At 48.5% G+C, this 18852-nt stretch overlaps 1 protein-coding gene and 1 long non-coding RNA gene across 3 annotated transcripts in view; one reads left to right on the top strand and one right to left on the bottom strand.

The window, feature by feature from the left end:
- Window positions 1-42: 42 nt before the first annotated feature.
- LOC129625885 (uncharacterized) lies at window positions 43-2281 on the top strand. 2 transcript variants are annotated; one of them, XR_008701644.1, is made up of 4 exons: window positions 43-519; window positions 1235-1341; window positions 1648-1712; window positions 2156-2281. It is a non-coding gene; the product is annotated as an uncharacterized LOC129625885 (long non-coding RNA). The 2 variants fall into 2 exon arrangements; XR_008701643.1 differs by lacking the exon at window positions 43-519 and having other exon boundaries at window positions 1204-1341.
- Window positions 2282-3832: 1551 nt separating this feature from the next.
- Window positions 3833-18852, bottom strand: part of LOC129625884 (ubiquinol-cytochrome-c reductase complex assembly factor 1) — a 95970-nt gene continuing 80950 nt past the window's right edge. The window contains exons 8-10 of the mRNA XM_055544861.1: window positions 11754-11831; window positions 8447-8560; window positions 3833-5314 (exon numbers count right to left, since the gene is read on the bottom strand). Of these exons, the coding sequence (XP_055400836.1) occupies window positions 5180-5314; window positions 8447-8560; window positions 11754-11831 (327 nt within the window). The 3' untranslated portion in view covers window positions 3833-5179. The remainder of the gene's footprint in view (window positions 5315-8446; window positions 8561-11753; window positions 11832-18852) is intronic.

The raw sequence follows: 18852 nt of genomic DNA on the forward strand, positions 1-18852 counted from the left end.
CCATTTCTTCTCATCATGAGCACCTCCCAAGATTTCACAACTGTTGCCATAACCTGCTCCTGGAAGTCTTGGCCCTGGAACAGTATAAAGGACTTAAGCTTCACCCACTTACTCCCAGCCCCTAGGCTCTGCAACCTGCTGCATTAAGAGGCTCCTCCTTAGGGAAGCTGCCCACCCCCAATCCCCCCAACTCCCTGCCACCAGCCTCACTTCAGGCTTCACCTGCCACGCTGATTCCTGCTCTTCTTACCGCAGCCCCCACCCTACCCGCATCACTGTGAATGCTTTCTCCCCCACCCACCCCAGGCCCTGGTCTACCTTCATCTCATTCCTGGGAACACATCCAATTTCATAATTTCAAGTGTCCCAAAGTCCTTGGCCCTGAGGCCTTAACCACCCCCACCCTGAGATCCAAGCCTGCCCTATGCCCTCGCCCTCCTGTGGCATCTTGCACAGCCCAACTCCCCTGCTAACATTCGCACCAAAGCAGCGGGGTGGGGCTCGGAAGACACACAGGCTGTGAGCTTCACTCTGTGATTTCTCCTCAGTAGACCTCCCTGGCCTGTCTCATAGGATAATGTAATTAGCACTTGAAAAAAAAAAAAAAAAAAAAAAAAAAAACACAAACCCACAACAAAGAGGATTCTTCAAGTTCCCCTCTTCTGCCAGATATCTCCCTGCTCCTAGGAAAGCTCTGGACGGCTCCTCTTCAGGCTCCAGTTCAGTCAGGCATGAAGTCCTGACGATTTTATTCTGTGCACCTTTGGAGTTTGAACTCCTTTAAATTTCTACCATTGCCCCCAGGCCCTCAAGCCAAGATGGCCAGAATCCTTGCTGACAATGTCCGCGCACCCTGCACAGGGCTGTGCATCCTCACTCCCACCAGGTCACAGTCCAGACGCAGTTACCAGGCTTTGATTCGTGGCCCCACCTGGATCTCTGCAACCTTTTCTTCCCTTAACCACCGACTCAGTTGGCCCACTCAGTCTGAAAGTTTCCAGCCCTGTGCCACAGATGCTCGCTTCTTGTTTTCCTTTCCACCTACCTAAACCTTGCCCATCCTTTACATCCCAACTCCCTTCAAGGCTTTTCTGACTCTGGAGCCTGAACCCTGTACTGACTTTCCCTGTTAATACGCCCACAGAAACCCAAGAAGCTGGAATACCACTCTAGGTTTCCTTTCGCTTTTCAACGGAGCGCAACTGGCCTTCCTCATGCCATGTTCCTTTTCTAGAACTCAAAGCATTGCACTTGAGTGTCAGACCGCCTGAGTCCACATGCAGGATGAATTTGGACCTCTCCAAGCTGCAGTCCTCCTCAGCAGTTAAGACGAGCTTATAGGTAATACTTACCTCACAGAATTGTCAGAGGATTAAATGAGATAGTAAGTGAAAATACCAAGCAGCGTCTGGCACAGAACAGAAACACGAAAAATACTGGCTGAAGGGTGGGATGGGCTTTAATCATAGCTTGATGTAAGAAAGCAATACTTGCAATGTTTAAATTTTTAGGCAATACTGAAAGCTTAGGGGTACTATTTGCTACACTGTTCAGGGTTTCTCATTTAAAAACCCTACATTGTTCTCTGAGATTAAGGAAAACATTTGTTTTTTCTGATTAACAAGCGTAATTCCTTTTATGTGACAGTGGGAACTATACAACCTTCGGCCGGCCTCATTTCTGCTGTTGGCTTCTAGGGAGCCCAGAGCAAGGTTTGTTTCTTTTTAAATTAATTTATTTTTGGTTGTGCTTGTTCTTCACTGCTGCACGCAGACTTCCCCTGGTTGCATGACTTGGGTTTCTCATTGTTGGCAGTACCCGGGCTTCTCACTGAGGTGGCTCCTCTTATCGCAGAACACGGACTCTAGAACACAGGCTCAGTAGTTGTGACACACGGGCTTAAGTTGCCCACCGCATGTGGGAACCTCACAGATCAGGAATCGAACCCGTGTCTCCTGCATTGGCAGGCGGATTCTTAACCACTGGACAACCTGCAAGTCCCAGAGCAAGGTTTTATCCTCAATTGCAGGTTTCCTCACTGACCTGTGGGAGGCAGTGTTGGGTGGGAAGAGAGCGAGAGCCCCGGGGCTGAAGATGAGGGCTGGGTAGCCTTCCAGACCTCTCTGAGCCATAGTCCCCTCTCTTGCGTAAACAGGAGAAAGACCAGGAGGAGGAGAATACCTATTTAACAGGACTGCTTGAGACAACTGATACACTGCCCCAAAAGTCATGTGCTAACATGATTTTTTTCCCCTCCCAATACTTGTATCTTATCTTTTAAACTTTGTTTTGCAGTTTTTACACCTGTTATCTCTTAATCTGCTGTTATCTTTTCTGGAAGTATGCAAAAGTGTTACGTCACTCAGTCGTGTCTGACTCTTTATGACCCCATAGACTGTAGCCCGCCAGGCTCTTCTATCCATGGAATTCTCCAAGCAAGAATACTGGAATTGGTTGCCATTCCCTTCTTTAAGGAATCTTCCCAACCCAGGTCTGGAAGTATACAGAATACAAATAAAAGACAAAATTATTCCTAGAGAGCAATATCCCTGATGGCAAGAAACCACATCTCTTACTTGTTCTGTATAACAATCTGCAATAGAAAAGCATTTAGCTATAGAAACAATGTTTGGCTTTCATTCTTATTTGAAGGCCAAGGGAGGCACTTCATACTGAACTGTTACAATAAGCTGAAGTGTGGTACAGACTGAGAACAGTCCAGAAAGGGGCTCCTGTTTGGTGATTTAATCATTGATTCCTTCTTTCATTTATCAAAGATCACCCTGATGCCTACTAAGGTCCAGGCATGCTGCTGGATGCTGGAGAAACAAAGCCAACTGATCCAAATACCAGCGCCCACTCTCAAGGGGCTCACAGTGCAGGGTGGAGGGCGGGTAATGTAAAAAAATAGTTCCACTGGAGGATACTGCCTGGGGTGGACAGGAGAGGTGGCATGGGGATATGTGGATTTCTACAGACAGAAGAGGGGAGAGGATTCCAGGCAGAGAAAACATACAGGGTTGCCCCAAGTGGTTCAGTTTGCTCAGAGAAGAAATGGGCTGCTGCTGCTGCTGCTGCTAAGTCGCTTCAGTTGTGTCCGACTCTGTGTGACCCCACAGATGGCAGCCCACCAGGCTCCCCTGTCCCTGGGATTCTCCAGGCAAGAACACTGGAGTGGGTTGCCATTTCCTTCTCCAATGCATGAAAGTGAAAAGTGAAAGGGAAGTTGCTCAGTCGTGTCCCGACTCTTAGCAACCCCATGGACTGCAGCCCACCAGGCTCTTCCATCCATGGGGTTTTCCAGGCGAGAGTACTGGAGTGGGGTGAAATGGGCTAGAGACTCACAAAAATAAGAAGAGCCTGGCAGCCTCCAAGATGCCCATGGCCAGGAAGCGAGGGCTTTGGAAACATCACAGACATGACAGATCGACATGGCTTTTTGAAACATGGCTCCGAATTACAAGTTGCAGTGTTTAATGATTACTCATCTTGTGGATACAGGACTTGGCCCTGCAGGTGGAGACCATCTGCTGCTGGAGGCATTCACAGAGGGCCCGTATGGACACAGGCCAACAGGGATGTTGAGAAAGGGAGTCCAGTTGTGGACCAGGGCTGAACTAAATGACCACTAATGTTCCTTCCAAATCAGAGATTCCATGATTCTAAAGCAAGCCCGGTAGCTGAACCGGGGCTGTGGGCTGGGCTCTGTGGTTAGGGAGCTGCCCTGGGCAGCAAATGGGTTAAGGCTCAAATAACTTTTATATATAAATTAATGTGTAGAGTTGGGAGCCAAAATCTGTTCCATTAATTTTTCCATCCATTCCAGGAGCAGTTAGGTACACACAGTAAAGTTTATTTTGGTGCATGGTATACTTCACTCCATTAAAAATAAATTAATCAGCAAATTCCTGCCTGGCTCGGCTCTGGTTTATGTAAATAGTGCCCAGCTGTAATGAGTTACAAGGTGTTATTATCTCACACACACAGAGGAGGCTTCACTCTGGAGCTCCGTGTGCAACAAAAGCATCTTAAATAAACTCAGAGAAGGCCGTTTGATTTGTAATGTTTTTACAGAAGTGGGATATACCTCATCCATATAGAGTTTCTTTATATGACTCATTTTATAGCAAGTTAAATGAAGGAAGTTTGATGGGGGTGGGGGGAGGGAGGGACAATATGGTTCTCCACCCCCTTCTTCAATTTAAAGAAAATCCCCCCAAAGATGACCCACACTCACGGGGAGACTAGTCCTCAGGGGCTCAGACCACGAGGGCTCTGCAGCACGTGCTCCGGAAGCTAGGAAGCGGGTGGAAGGCTGAGCACAGAGCGGGGTCCTGGGGTGGTGCGATGAAGCCAGGAAGCGTTCTCTTCCCCCCAGTATCTCATGTAAGGGGAGCCAAGGGAGGAAAGACAGCATGACTCTACCCTAGTCCAGTGGGGGCATTGTGTGACAAAGGGAACTGTCTTGAGGCCTCAGGATGTGACAAGCCCCCTGGCCAGACAGGCCTCCTGGGTCCCCGAGGACGGGGTCAGCAGGACAGAACAATGACATTTCTGTGAATGGGAGACAGAAGCAGCGGCAGAGACCCCACCCCACCCGAACTTCCCTTGCTCCTGTCTCTGAGCTGGCACTGCGTCTCAACTCATGGCCTCCGCCACCTCAGGTGTGTTTCTAAAAGACCCGGGAATAAAGAAGAACATGGCAGAGAGACGTCTCTGGGTCTTTTAATGGCCAACTCAAGCCCACAGCTCAAAGCTGGAGGGCAGCGTGTGGTTACCCAGCCTGATTCAGCAGCATTACTCACTGCTTCTAGGCCACGGTGGGTCCTTGGAGGGAGGCAGCTGTCCCCTATCGAACCTACCCCCTTTCCCTTCTGTGGTCAATCACACGGTTTCTGGAGGGCACTTGGGGAGCGTGTGCAGGGAGCTCCTGCTCAGGGCTTCTCTTGAGGGAGAGGACACCTTAGAAGGGCTAAGGGTTCTCCCAGCACTGTACCCCACCCGATCAGACTCCTGGGCGTACTAAGAGGAAAATCAACACAAATGGGGCCAGGTATTTGACAGATGCTGTTCAAAGGTCAGTTCAGGCCACTTCCTGCAGGATCCTGGGCCAAACAGGCACCTCTCTTCTGGCAGTTCCTCAAAGCTAGCTGGCCAGCTGTTCGGAGGGACCAGCCCATCAAAGACCCTCGTCGTTATAAGTTGGGGAATGAGGCTTCAGGATGCTCTGAGGATTCTTTTCCACTAGAGGGCGCCAGCTCACCTCCCCTGTCAGAAGCAGATCCTCACCGTTCATGGAGTCCAGGTACTGCATCTGCAACCAGACGAGAAAGTCACAAGAGCAGGACAGACATGAGGTGGCGCGTGAGGTGGTGGAAGGAACGAGCCTCCCAAAGGACAGGACAGGGTTGGGGCAGGAGGGGCTTCTGACCATCCCAGCGCCCAAGCCCAGGGATGGGGGGAAGTCTCTGATCGCCGAGATTATTTCATTTAAGGGGGTTTGAAGAACAAGTCATTAAGGAAGCTTTCTCAGGCCTTAGGGAATTCCCCGCTGTACTTCTGAATGGACACATGACTGACACACAAGCACTGACTTTCTGAACTGCAGGGACTTTCCATGGAGTGTGTGCTGGCGGAGACATGTCCTTGGTGTGTTTGTGTATGTGTCTGTTAATTTAAGTTCTCTTGTCTGAGAAAGGGGCCCATAAATAGTGATGTGTGTGTGTGTCTGTTAATTTAAGTTCCCTTGTCTGAGAAAGGGACACATAAATAGTGATGTGTACCCCACAGGTCTTAATAAGCACACCGCTAGTTTGTTCTTTAGTTGCTACGTTGTGTCCGACTCTTTCGTGACCCCATGGACTGCAGCCCACCAGGTTCCTCTGTCCATGGGATTTCCCAGGCAAGAATACTAGAGTGGGCTGCCATTTCTTCCTCCAGAGGATCTTCTCAACCCAGGGATTGAACCCACATCTCCTGCATTGGCAGGCAGATTCTTTACCGCTGAGCCACCAGGGAAGTCAGTAACTGCTAGTTACTGGAACTTAAAAGGATGCTTCTACTCTCCTCTAGTAGGCTCTGACCACAGGGTTAGTGGGCGCCAGCTTCACCCCTCTAGGATGGCTCAGGGGGGTTATCCCCCTGAAAAATGTGGAGATGGGACACTGACAGAGAACATGTATAGCTGCAGGGAGGGGTGGTCGGGCAGTTGGCAAGAGGCAGGGGCTCTAACGAGTGGCCAGGCCTTGGGTGATAGAGGCCTCCTCTGGGAGGATTCTCAAGCTCCTCCTAGTAAGGAGAGGAGAAATGCTTTACAGGAGACAGGCAAACTCCAGGGCAGGAGCTGGATCAGGGCAGGAGTCAGCACTGGATTCAAAAGATGAGGTTCCACTGCGGGAGTGAGAAGGCAACTGGGGGGCAAGGAGAGGTGGCAGGAGTCAGGAGCCTCACCTTTGCCTCAGATCCAATTCCCTATCCCAAGAGACCCTCCACTCCTGCTGCTTCGTTTTTAGCCTTCGGACCCTTATGCTCACCCTGTCACATATACCTCGCGCCTGGATCTCCAAATCTCCAGATCTGCTCTGCTGTCTTCCAGGGCAAGAGATCAACCGACACTGTTACCTTCCCTAAAACCCACTCTTCAATTACTCCATTCTGTCCTTAATGCCACCATTTTGCCCATCTCCTGGGTAGAAACTCTCAATTTAATCTCTGATTGGGTCTCGGGTGATCTACCAGACCAACTAGCATCACGGCCAGGACCAGCCTCCTGGTCTTCCCTGATTCACTCACTCAGACTTAGTCCCTCCTTTCTTCAGCCTTCCACAGCACTCTGTTCCTGCCTGCATACATCACAGACTGATTTATTCCAGGGGAGCCTTGTGCCTGACTGGCTTGTCAAATCATGAGCTGGATCCTTGAGGGCAGGACTGGGTCTTAGTAATTTCTGTGCTCTCAACAGAGTGGCTGGCACAATAGGTGCTCAAAAGCTTTGCTGACAGAACTGGGTCCCCACCAAAGCTCACTGCCTGCCCAAGAGTTCCCTCACTGCTTTCCTATTGCCTGCCTCTCATCCAGGCACCAGGGGACTTCTTACAGGGGTACTGGTGTGGCAGTCCCTTCCTTCAGGGCCCTCAGAGAGGTCCCAGCTGTGCCCTTGTTGTGGCCCCTGGCACAAGCCCACCGCAGCCAATGGAAAAGTTGGGCTGGTCTCTCAGAAAACATAGCATTTGCTTTGCCAATTGCTGCTCCTGTCTGAGGGCGGGTCCAGTCAACAGTGTGAGCCTCAGAGTTCTCTGTGGGTGGGGTCCTCTGGCCACACTGCCTTCTTCCCGGCTCTGGCAGATTTGAAGAACGGTCAAACAGAAGTCCTGGCTTCTGGGGTTCTCTACCCTCTGGGTCTGAAGAGCCCTAGTATGTAGTTTTTCCAGTAATCACCCAGCTGTCCCTGTCTTCTCCTCAGAGCCAGAACCTGGCCTTCCCTTTCCTGGCTGTTGGAGGCTTGAAAGCCATGGACACAGGTGAATAAGGGAATGACTGTGAGATGAGGCCCCTTCAGGTCCAGGAGCCAGGCCTACAAAGCAAAGGTGTGACTCATGGGACAGGCTGAGCTGATGAGCTGTCTGGAGCAGCTGAGCCTCTAGTGGCCGTATGAATCACCCAGCTGTGCAGCCTGACTCACTGGGCGACCCTGGAAAAGCCTACATGTGCCTCTTGCCTGCCACTCAGCGCCCTCGTCTCTAACATATGGATTTCTCATCACTACAGAATTAGGGGGGCAGAGAGAACAGGAGTGAATTCTCCCTGGGCTCAAGGAAAACTGTGTAGTTAAGCAGTCCTCACTTGAGAGCTCTCTCTTAGAAGCTTTGGGGAGCCCTGGGCAGCCAGAGGAGTGAGGGATGAAGCGGGGGGACCCTGCTTGATGACAGGTAGCAGCACCCGGTGGGCAAAGGATCATGGGATGCTGCCTGGAGCCCAATCCTGCTAGAAGCCAGGGGTTCAAAGTGAGTACACAGGGGAGCTGCTCTGCACCCCATGCTGTGGCCTTACAAGTGGACTGTGTGCGCCCAGGGTCCAGCATAGCACTGGCCACACGGCAGACAGCTGAGTGTGCAGTGAATGAACAACTGCAGGTTTATGAGAGCAGCAGGCCACTCGACCCTTGTTCTTCTGTTCCTAATCCCTGCCCCCGACCTAGCTCATGATTGGGGCTCTTTTTTTTCTGGGGAAGGGGTCAGTGAAGTAGAAAAGGAGAGCTTTATTGCTTCTGCCTCGAAAACCTCTGTTGTCTCCCAGAAGGTGCTCTTTGTCTGTGCCCGCTGCTGACGTGATTTGGTTAGAACTCCCTCACACTGGAGTCTGGGAACTCAACCTCTCATGACCCTCTAAGCTCCAGCACCCACAGATCTTAGGAAGGGCCCTGGAGGGGAGGGGAGGGGCTGCTCACCTGTTTCCTCACATACTCTACCAACAATTCAAGTTGTCGAGGGTCTTCGCATTTCTGGTTGAAGAAGGTTCTCCAGAGGGCGGCCGCCAGCCCACGGTCATCTGAAAGGATCCCCTGGAACACACAGCACAACTGGTCTTTTGGGGCGAACGGCAGAACCAGGAGACAGAAGCTGGGGATATCGTGAACACGAGGGCAACCCTAGGATCAGCTCAGAGGACGTGACACAGAAACAGGGCAAGTGCGTGGCAGAGCTGGGAGGGGTCTGAGAGGGCATGTGGCCTGCCCCCTTCATTCAATACAGAGGAGGAAAGTGGGACCCAGAGGGGCCAAGCGGCTAGATAAAAAGGTGGAAGCAGAGATGTGGTCATGTCTGATGGGTCCTCCTGGGCCACAGCTGCCTACAGCATCACCAGGCCCAGCCAACACCCGAGAGGAGAGATGGGAGCAGCAGTAGTTCTAGTGCCGTCCGCAAGGAATGGGCTCAGCATACTGTGAGTGTATACTTTCTCTTAAGAACAGAGTGTTACGTGTTTTCCTCTCCTGGTCCAAGGACACACATCTGCACAGCAACTAGGTCTTTGGGGATGGGAGCCTGGCACCTTGGCCTCACTGTCACCCAGCTCTGGGGTGGCCTGGCCTCCTCCAAAGCAGAGGAACAGGCTGTCCGGCGGGACTGCCATGGGCCACAGGGGAGTGCTCAGAACCTGTGTGTGCCTACCATCGGCTGTCCTGGCACAGCAGAAAGCACACTGTTGGGAAGACCAAATATCACAGAGGCCTGCATCGTGGACTAGGGCCATGTTCTAGCTTGGAGCTCTGAGGAAGGAGAGGGGAGGGATAGGCCCTGAGAAGCTGCTCTGTCCAGGTGCCAAGGCAGCATGTGGAACCAGAGGAAGTGCTGACTGGGCCTTGGAAGTCAGCTAGAAGGCCAGATCATGTCCTGGCCCTGTCGGTCCCCAGCTCAGAGATGGTGGGCAACTTACTAAACCCAAGTCTCAACTTTCCCGTCTGTTAAATAGAGACTAAAATTGCTGCCCTACTTATAGCATCTTTGAATTATAAGAGAGAACATAAAGGCATTTTGTGAAGTGTGATATGAAGATTAGGCTTTGACATGGAGCTGTGAACAGAACTGAAACAACAGTGGGATCTGGGGATTGGACCGCCTGAATTCAAATGGCAGCTCCATCACTTGGCAGCTGTGTGCCCTTTGGAAAGCCACTGGCCCTTCCTGAGCCCTGGTTTCTCATAACCTGAACGAGCAAAGTAACACCTGTGCCACAGAGTTGTGAAAATTAAGAGATAATGGTCATGGAAGGCTCTGTAAGTGGTAAGGACACAACACAAAGGGCCAGGATCATGTATTCGAGGTCCTGCTGTGGTCAGGCCCCCAGGGCACTGTGGTGCCTGAGGTTTGGCTTTAGGGCTGCTGCCAGGAAGGGCTGTGTCCAGTACGGGGTACGGGCAGTTTGAAGGAAAAACTGTTCACCTGTCTCAAATGCCCCCTTGCTAAACACCCCCCACAATTCCACAGCTTAAGAGACTGTCCTGGCACAATGGCTGAGTCGGGAAAACCAGCTTCTTCCGGCATATGGGGACAGGAGCCAAGAACAAGCTCGGGCACATCACCGTTCTCCAAGCTATTTGCTAACACAACAGCCTGCCTGTGTCTGCAGTGCCCTGGGCACATGCCGGAGTGCTGCTGGCAGCAACTCATATGTGCTACATGAGAGGGAACAGGCGTGGGAGCGAGTATTATGAGGACTTAGAAAACGAGCCCAGAGCACAGGACAGCAAAAGCCCCGGGAGCCAGGGCCTGCCACAGACAGGCACCCTCGGCGATGGGTGAGATGGCTGGGAAGGGGCAAGTCTATAATCAACTACGAGGAACAAGATGACTCAGAACTCAGGTTAACAATGATAGCAATGTGACTGGTTCAGACTGTCAAGAGCTTCTTGCCACACCTGGCTCTGATGACCAGGTGGAAACTGTATGCCAGGAAGAAACTGTTACCCTGGCTGGGAAGATAAGTGCGCTCAGAGGTTCTCGAGCGAAAGTGGTTAATGTGAGGTCACGGGATGGTGCTGACCAGCTCGAGTCAGGATGTGGTGGCTGGCACAGAGCAGGAGCACGATACAAGCGACTGAATAGATCAGCGAGCCCCACTTCAGCCCTCTTCCCACCACAATGCTAGTAAGCTGAAGACAAATGGGAGACTGGTCTGAGGGAGGAAGCAGGAAAAAAATGGGTGCCTAGAAGGCAAAAATTAGTTTGCATAACAGTTTTCCCACAGTCTACTAGAATAGTGACTTGTTTTCCCTCACGACACAAAAAAAGCATCCTTCCAGAAACTGAGATGCCTAGGTCTAGAGGAACTGAGAGGAAGCCAACGAACTCTGGCCCTGGAGGACCCTGGAAGTAGACTGTGGCCCAGGGGAGGAGCGGAGAATAGTATTTACTATTTACTGGGCACAGAGTTTCCATTTGGGAAGATCAGAGAAAATCCTGGAGATGGCTGGTGGTCATGGCTGCTCAACAACGTGAATATACTCAATGCCACTAAAATGTACACTTTAAAATGGTAAATTTTATGTTATGTAAATTTTGCAATAAAAAATGAGACAGATCTAAATGTCATTAGGTAGGACATCCAAGATATATTGCTCAGTTAAAAAAAGCAAGTTACAGAATGATGAGCGTAGTATAACTTTCATTTGTATAAAGAAAACAAATCCATAGGTGCTTGTGTATGTATAGGTAACATCTGTAAGGACACCCAATAAACTATTAACAAGGTTTTCCTCTGGGACAGGGAGCCCGGCAGGCAAGAAAAGGGGCCTTCTATTTTCTATTTCAACCATTTAGGCAGAGTTTCATGAATTTTTAAATGAGTGGGTACTGCTTTTATAACTGAAGCCCCCAAAAGCGTGTGACTTGTCTGGCAGACCATGCTGCTGATGTGGGCATGCCTCCCTCTCTCTGGAGCATCTGGGGCTGAGATATTGACTGACCTGCCTGTGTCCCTCCGTCCAGCACCCCACAGGCACTCAGTAAACGCCGGCTAGTTGAATGATCTGGCCATACTACGTAGTGCGTGCTTTCTCAAGTACCAGGCAAACTGCTGGGCACACTCATTCTGGTTGCTGAGTCAATGAAGGTGAGGAAATAGTAAAATACTAAGTAAAACAGTAAAATAATGGCAGGCAGTGACGACGGCGCCTGAAGCTCCTTTCAGAAGTTCTCATCGACAGCCTTTGTCGGGGGAGGTCACTGCTCTGTCCGAGGCTTCGTAAACCATCTTACCTCATCATATCCTAAGATTGCGGCATAGAAATTATTTGTCATAAGCATCATGTTCTTCTTCAGGATATAGGAATTAACCTACAGAAACAAAATGGCAAAAACAAAAGTATAAAAGAAAGGAAAAAACCATAAAGTATGATTTTTGGCTCCTGACTGACACAGACAGCAGAACCGAGAAAGAAGGCCCCTGACAGGTCAAACTCCCGCCCCATCCTCCTATTTCCCTGCTCCGTCAGGATTCTCCCCAATTTGACAACTTCTTTTAGACTTTGGTCCCGAATTATACAAAGCAGTACTCAGTTTTATGAACTAAGCCCCAACTACATGTCAGGCTCTGTGCTGGATCCTATGAACACAAAGAAAAAGAAACGGCTTCTTGACTGGAGAAGCACATTGTCTAGTAAAAACAGACCTGTATTAATAAAAAAAAATAACCACACTGCAACATGTTACCTCAAATTCTATCCCCAAAGTGGGGAGCGATAAGTAAACTTTAGTACAAATGGTCTCTGCTTGGGAGGGGGAGGGGTGGTGCTGCCGGGAAGTTCTCTAAGGAGGCAATGTTTAACTGGACCTCAGAGGAAGAGGAGTCTAACGAGAGAGCTGGGGGGTAGGAAAGAGGACATTCGAGACACAGGGAATAAGCTGTACAAGGTGCAGGGGCAGGAAAGAAAATGAGGGAGGGTGAACGGGCAGGAACAGAAAGGAGTCTGCTGCAGCAAAAGCACAAACGAAGTGGCCAGAGGTGGGAAGAGGAGGAAGAGAGGCCGGGCTGTGAGTGAGATGCTGAGGAGAAAGGCGAGCCCTTGAGGCTGTGAAGAGGAGGAGAGAACAGGATGGGCTGAACTAGTGAGACTGTTCATGTGAACGGACTGTTCCAGAAACACAATGTCAGTGAGACTGTGGAGCCTCAGGTAGAACTCCTCTCAGGAACAGCCAGGTGAGCCTGTGGAACCCAGAGTGCAGTTCACGAAACCTCTTCAACAGGATGAAACTTTGACTCTGGGAATCTGACCTCCAGGAATATGCTTAAGGAAAGGGGTCCATGTTTCATTCCTCTCTGGCATCCCAGCAGAAAACTTGGTGCCAAATGTAATACATAGAAAGGACTCGTTGACTATTTAAATTGACAAGTTTCAGAAACAACCCAGTCATTTGGAATTTTATATGGAGAATAAGGTTTGTGCTTAACAACTGTGACCGTTGCCCACCACCATCATCTCCATTTACTGAGCACCTGTTATGGGCCATGTGCTTTATGGACATCATTTCTTCTGCCACTGGAGCTCAGAGAGGTAGATATGCTATCATCATGCTTTTATAGACACAGAAAACTGAGACTCAGATAAGTGAGGTGACGTGCTCTAGATCCCACAGCAAAGTAGTGATGAAGTATCCAGGTCAGTCTGAATCCCAAGTCCATGTGCCTGACATTCCAGCAGGTTCCTGCCTCCGGGAAGATGATTTTACTTTGGATCATAAATCAAATACTGAATGATTTCATCCTGTGGTTTATCACTGGTCTCTGAAGAAGGGCAGAAAGGAGTACTGAAAGGATCTGGAGTTAGTCAGAAAACCTGGGTTCAAGTCATAATTCTGCTGTATACCTAGGATGCGATCTTGGGCAAGTCAAGCAACCTATCTAAGTCTATGTCCTTGTCTTTGAAATGCCCTACACAGAGGACTGGTTTGTAGAGCAAATGAATTAGCATGTACTTCATTCATCTGTTCACTCATTCATTTATTCCACGATGTATGCTGAAAGCCTTGGTAAGCTGCAAAGTGCTCTGCAAATGCAAGGAATTATGAGTAATTCCTTCTGGTTTGTTTATATAAAACTAAAACCAGCTCCAATACTTTATAGTCATGGACAGTTTTCAAAAAGAGAGAGAATTGTGAGACTCAAGACTGGAAAATGTGAGACTGGATGCAGCCAGTGGTGCAACCCATGACCTTTCCCACCCCACCTTCACCCAGGCCAAAACAGCCGTCCGTCTTTTGTGTTCCCAGAGCTCTCTGTCCACACTTCTCCTGGAGACACAATACCTGTCCCCTAGGGCACCAACCTGTCCCACTAGTTTTCGAGCAGCTCAAAGGCCATGAGGAACTCCATCTGATGAATCTCAACACCCCCAACACCTAGGTTACTGCCTGCCCAAAGCAGGGTTTAGGGCTGGCATGCTAAGGACTGTAATCCTCACAAGGCCTGAGTGCCACACAGAGTGTGTTCTATCCAGTCACATCCTTCTGTCTGCTTCCCTTTATTGCTCCTGAGTACCTTCCGTGTTTCAGAAATTTCAGAACTGCCGAACTTCTTACTGTGCCATCTTCCAGTATGGGCTAAGGTAGAATCAAGAAACAGGCCAGAGCTTGAGTTACTTCCTTCTGCAAGGAGATGGTGGGACTACAACCCATCCTCCTGCTGAGGGGCTCCTCTCCCTCCTCCCGTATGAGTCATTCTAACTGTGCAAGAACCAGAGTGGGACATCCCTGAGGGTCCAGTGGTTAAGACTTTGCCTTCCAATGCAGGGGGTGCAGGTTTGATCCCTGGTTAGGGAGCTAAGATCCCACAAGCCTCGCAGCCAGAAACCAAAACATAAAATAGAAGCCAATGTTGTAACAAAGTAAAGACTTTAAAAATGGTCCACATCAAAAAAAATCTTAAAAAAAAAAAAGAATCAGGGCCACAAAGGGATGATGTCAGAGATGTCGAGCACAAAGGCAGCAACTGTCCGAGGTAAACATTCACTGAACCTGCTCAGCAGAGCTGGCTTGTGTGCTACATCAAACCAGTCAGCTTTAGAGATGGAAGGGCCCTCAGACATCACCTTGCTCATCCCTTTGAGGAAATGGTGAACTGAGACCCCAAAGGCGAAGGGACTCCGCCCCCCAAGTACCACATCAACTTAGTCTCAGAGCCAAGATTAGAACTGATTTCACCATGTGCCAGGCATTTCCAGAGATCACCAACACATTAACATGCAAATTTCAATTCCTGCTTTCCAATAAGGCTCACTTACATACAGCATCCTTTCTCCTCTTGGGATGCACCTGAGTTCTGGCCCACTATTGCCCAAAAGGAACGGAGAGGAGGAGTCCAATTCCTTATAAGCAAGGATCCTCTACCTCTTGGTTCTCTATTCTAACTCTGGTGACCTATAAGCTGCCTTTCCCCTCACCTCCAGCTGAGAGGTGGCAAGCTGCCATAGCTAGGAATGGTTTTTAGATCTCATCACTGAAGCAGGATTAGATCATGAAAGGGGCCCTTCCTGGAAGAGGGTGGAAGCTCCATCAATGCAGACACATGATCTGCAGGCAACAGGTGAGGGTAAGTGGCAGCAGCTTCCTGAACTACTGGACTCGCCCTTCAGGGCCCTTCTAACCAGCCCAGCAGCCCAAGGGGGCTGAGTATTCCCTCTGGTGAATCTCCGCTGAGGCTTCCCAGGTGGCTCAGCAGTGATGACTCCACCTGCCAACGCAGATCTGGGTTCAATCCCTGGGTCGGGAAGATTCCCTGGACAAAGCAATAGCAACCCACTCCAGTATTCTTGCCTGGAGAATTCCATGGAGAGAGGAGCCTGGCGGGCTACAGTCCATGGGGTCACAGAGAGTCAGACCTGACTGAGTGACTGAGCACAGACAACACACAGAACCTCTGCTGGGATCTTATTCCCTCACTTAAGCTTTTGTCTGCTGGTGTGCAGGTCCTCACTGCCAGATAATTCCATATGGAGCACCCTGCCCATGAATACATAGACAAATCAGAGAAACTCTCCCCAGCTAATGCTGGGTTGTTCTCTTATTAAACGCTTCTCCTTTCCATAATGCTTTGCTTTTTTATAAAAACCCATACATATAGCACCACCACAAGGAAAAGGTTCCTTTTATATCAGTTACTCATATTTTCCCATTTATTTAAGCTATTAAAATTCATGCAGATATTTTATAAGCCATCAGGATTTGGTGACTGCTATTACTGAATGTTTAATAATAAACGAAACAGAAGAAATCAGAGGGTTAAATGATGACTGCAATTCCTGTAATGACTTAATTAAATTTTTATTGAGTACATAAACTATGATGTCACTTCTAGCCAACCATGGATCTGCTTTCCTAGCATGTCACAGGGTGGGAGCACTCGATAGGAGGCTAGGCTAAATGAGCAGCAAGTCTCAGCTGAAATGGGGAGGGGAGCGAGGCTCATGTAACACACTCAATAAATTATCCGTTCATTTTTAAACAAAGTCCATGAGTTATAATATATTTGCCATGCACTTTTTATGACATAATAAAAATGTTACCTTAAGGATTACTTAACACATACTACAAATGTTACAGCAGAGGCAGGCACAAGGGGCAAAGAAAACAAACACGAGCGGGCCAGGGAAGGGTCCTGGAGTTTACGTCCCGGGGGAACAGCACAGTATATTAAAAAGGCAATGCAAAAATGGTGGGGCGCGGGGGACAAGAGTTCAGGGCTACTAATCAGCAGATTAATGAATGAGACAACCAACAGGGAGCACAAGTAAAGCAATAATGAATCTTGCAAGGCACATGCTTAATTAATGTAGTATTCTCAAGGAGGAATATTTGCTTTAAAGAGATGCCAGTTCGTCTGAGGCCAGTTTGCTGCCCTCTTTCCCCTTTTCCCTGTCGCTGCTCTTAAAGACATTTACGTGGCTGCTTAACGGAGGAACTGATGATGGAGGGACTGATGGAAGATCAAGTTGAAACTCTTCCGTGAGCTCTGTAAGGTTCCTAGTGTTTCTAGTTCTTGGTCGTCTTTCCTGCCTCACCTCCTCCCATCTCCCTACTTCTATCTCACCCTCTGTCAGAGTAAACGATGTGCAATTTCCACAAACATGTCATGTTCTCTCCTGGGTCTCAAGCATACTGCTGCCAGGAATCCTCCTTTCTTTATCCACAGGGATGCTAACTCCTTCTTATCCTCTAAGACTTAGCTTACAAATGATGTCTTCTAAAAAGCCTCCTCTCTCCCCAGTCTACAGGTGCTACAAAAGTGTCTCAGAAACAGTCCCCATAATTCACTGTTTACCACATGCCACAAAAGTATCTCAGAAACAGTCCCCATAATTCACTATTTACCACGTGCCAAGAACCACGCTAAGAGCTTCATACACATAAGCTCACTAAATCTTTCCCAGTGACTGAGATAGGTGCTATTAACTATCCCCACTTTAGAGAAGAGGAAGCTGTTATCTGGGAAGGTTAAGGTTATACAGCTAGGAAATAGTGGGTCAGGATTAGAATACAGGGCAGTTCGACTTTGATGCTTACCTATGCTGGAACAAACACCAAAAACAATGTGGCTGCCCTTCCATGTGGCCTGCATCTCAGGTTATCAGTGGAGGCAGGGCTAAAAGCTACTATGTGTGCGCGTTGTGTGTGTGCTCAGTCACTTAGTTGTGTCCGACTCTGCAACCCCATGGAGTGTAGCCTGCTGGGCTCCTCTTGTCCACTGAATTTTTCAACCAAAATACTGGAGCGGGTTTGCCATTTTAAATCCTCTTCCAGAGGATCTTCTTGCCCCAGGGATAAATTCCATGTCTCGTGCCTCCTGCACTGTCAAGCAAGTTCTTTACCACTAGTGCCGCTATGGTTGTGGGTAAAAACAACTCAGATATTCCCAATTACAAAGGTAGCTAGGAGTGGGCTACCAGATGGGTGATCAGTGGCCAATTACTAATATTAATACATCAGACATCTCCAGTAAAAGCTAAGCCCCATTCCTGGGTAAACCGGGGGGACAGGTATAATTATGGTGCAGGAGAAGAGAATGAAAGAAAGTCAGCAAGGGCAACACAAGAACTGATGAGCATGAAGGTGATAATAAACATTGAGGCTACTGAGGCAAAGCTGCTAACAGTAGCAGGTTAATAAGAATTTATTAGAATGAAAGAATGATAAAGGGTGCCTAGAATTGCTGACTGAAGCATAAATATCAAATTCAATGTAAGTCTATAATGCAGCACAAAAGATGGCGAGTCAGGTCTCAGTTGTCTTTCTAGGGATTAGCAATGACACCACCAACACTGCAATGTCAACACCACGGGCTACAGTCATTGCGTGGCAACAGGCTCATGTGCACTGAACACCAGCCAGTCTAATGTTAGAACTGAGTTCACTGTGCAGTATTATGAGAAATACACAGCAGCAGTGAAAACAGAAAGGCACATGGAGAGACCAAACACACGTGTGCATGTAACTCGCTTGCATTATAAATGAAAGCTCTACCGAAGATCTTTTAGCAATGATCACAAAACCCAACAAATAAAACTCTGTGTGTTGTGTGTGCATTCAGTAGGTCCAGGGAAAACTGTGTTAAGACCAAGAAGAAAAGGAAAAATCATAAAAGATGGACATTTTCTTTTCCTTTTTTTTAAAGAAAATGTGAACATTTGAGTATAGCATGTGCCAGTTGTGATGAAAAACCAACATGAACATGGCATGAGACAATCCTTACATCTCATCTTAATAAATAATTTCAAACGTTTAATGCACAAAGAGAAGCTTGCTACACTGAAATGCCTTTAAAAATATTTTTCCTTATTATTTATTTGTATGTTTTGAAAGTCCCAGTTTTACTGCTTGGGATCTGAATACTCAAGATCTGTATAGCTTGATAATGTTCTAAAAAACAAAGCTGTGAATTTCTCAATATTAAATTCTGAATGGTTACAAAGTACAGGAGCCTTTTCCTCAGGCTTGGAAAACAGCAAAGCAAGAGATGGCTGTCTGTGGAAGTTACAGTCATTTCCTCTCTTGACAAGGTATTCAAACACATCCACAAACCCGTAATCACCCTGAAAAGAGCTGATGGGGTACAGTAAGGTCCTGGGAAGATCAAACTATCACGCCAAGTTAATTTTCTTCCATGTCAAGACATACAAGGTGAGAGGGAGATAGCCATAATCTCTGATTTCTGAAGTTTCTGAACGCGTCTCATGCATATTGATAGAGGTATCAACACTGGCTTCAAAGAGTGGCTCTTTTAACAACAGCGCTGATAGCACGACGTCCTAAAGGGAACAATTCGGGGGCGGGGTGGGCCCTCTCTGTACTGCTCATAATTATGATA

Source organism: Bubalus kerabau, chromosome 13 (assembly GCF_029407905.1).
Source record: "Bubalus kerabau isolate K-KA32 ecotype Philippines breed swamp buffalo chromosome 13, PCC_UOA_SB_1v2, whole genome shotgun sequence".
Taxonomy (NCBI): domain Eukaryota; kingdom Metazoa; phylum Chordata; class Mammalia; order Artiodactyla; family Bovidae; genus Bubalus; species Bubalus kerabau.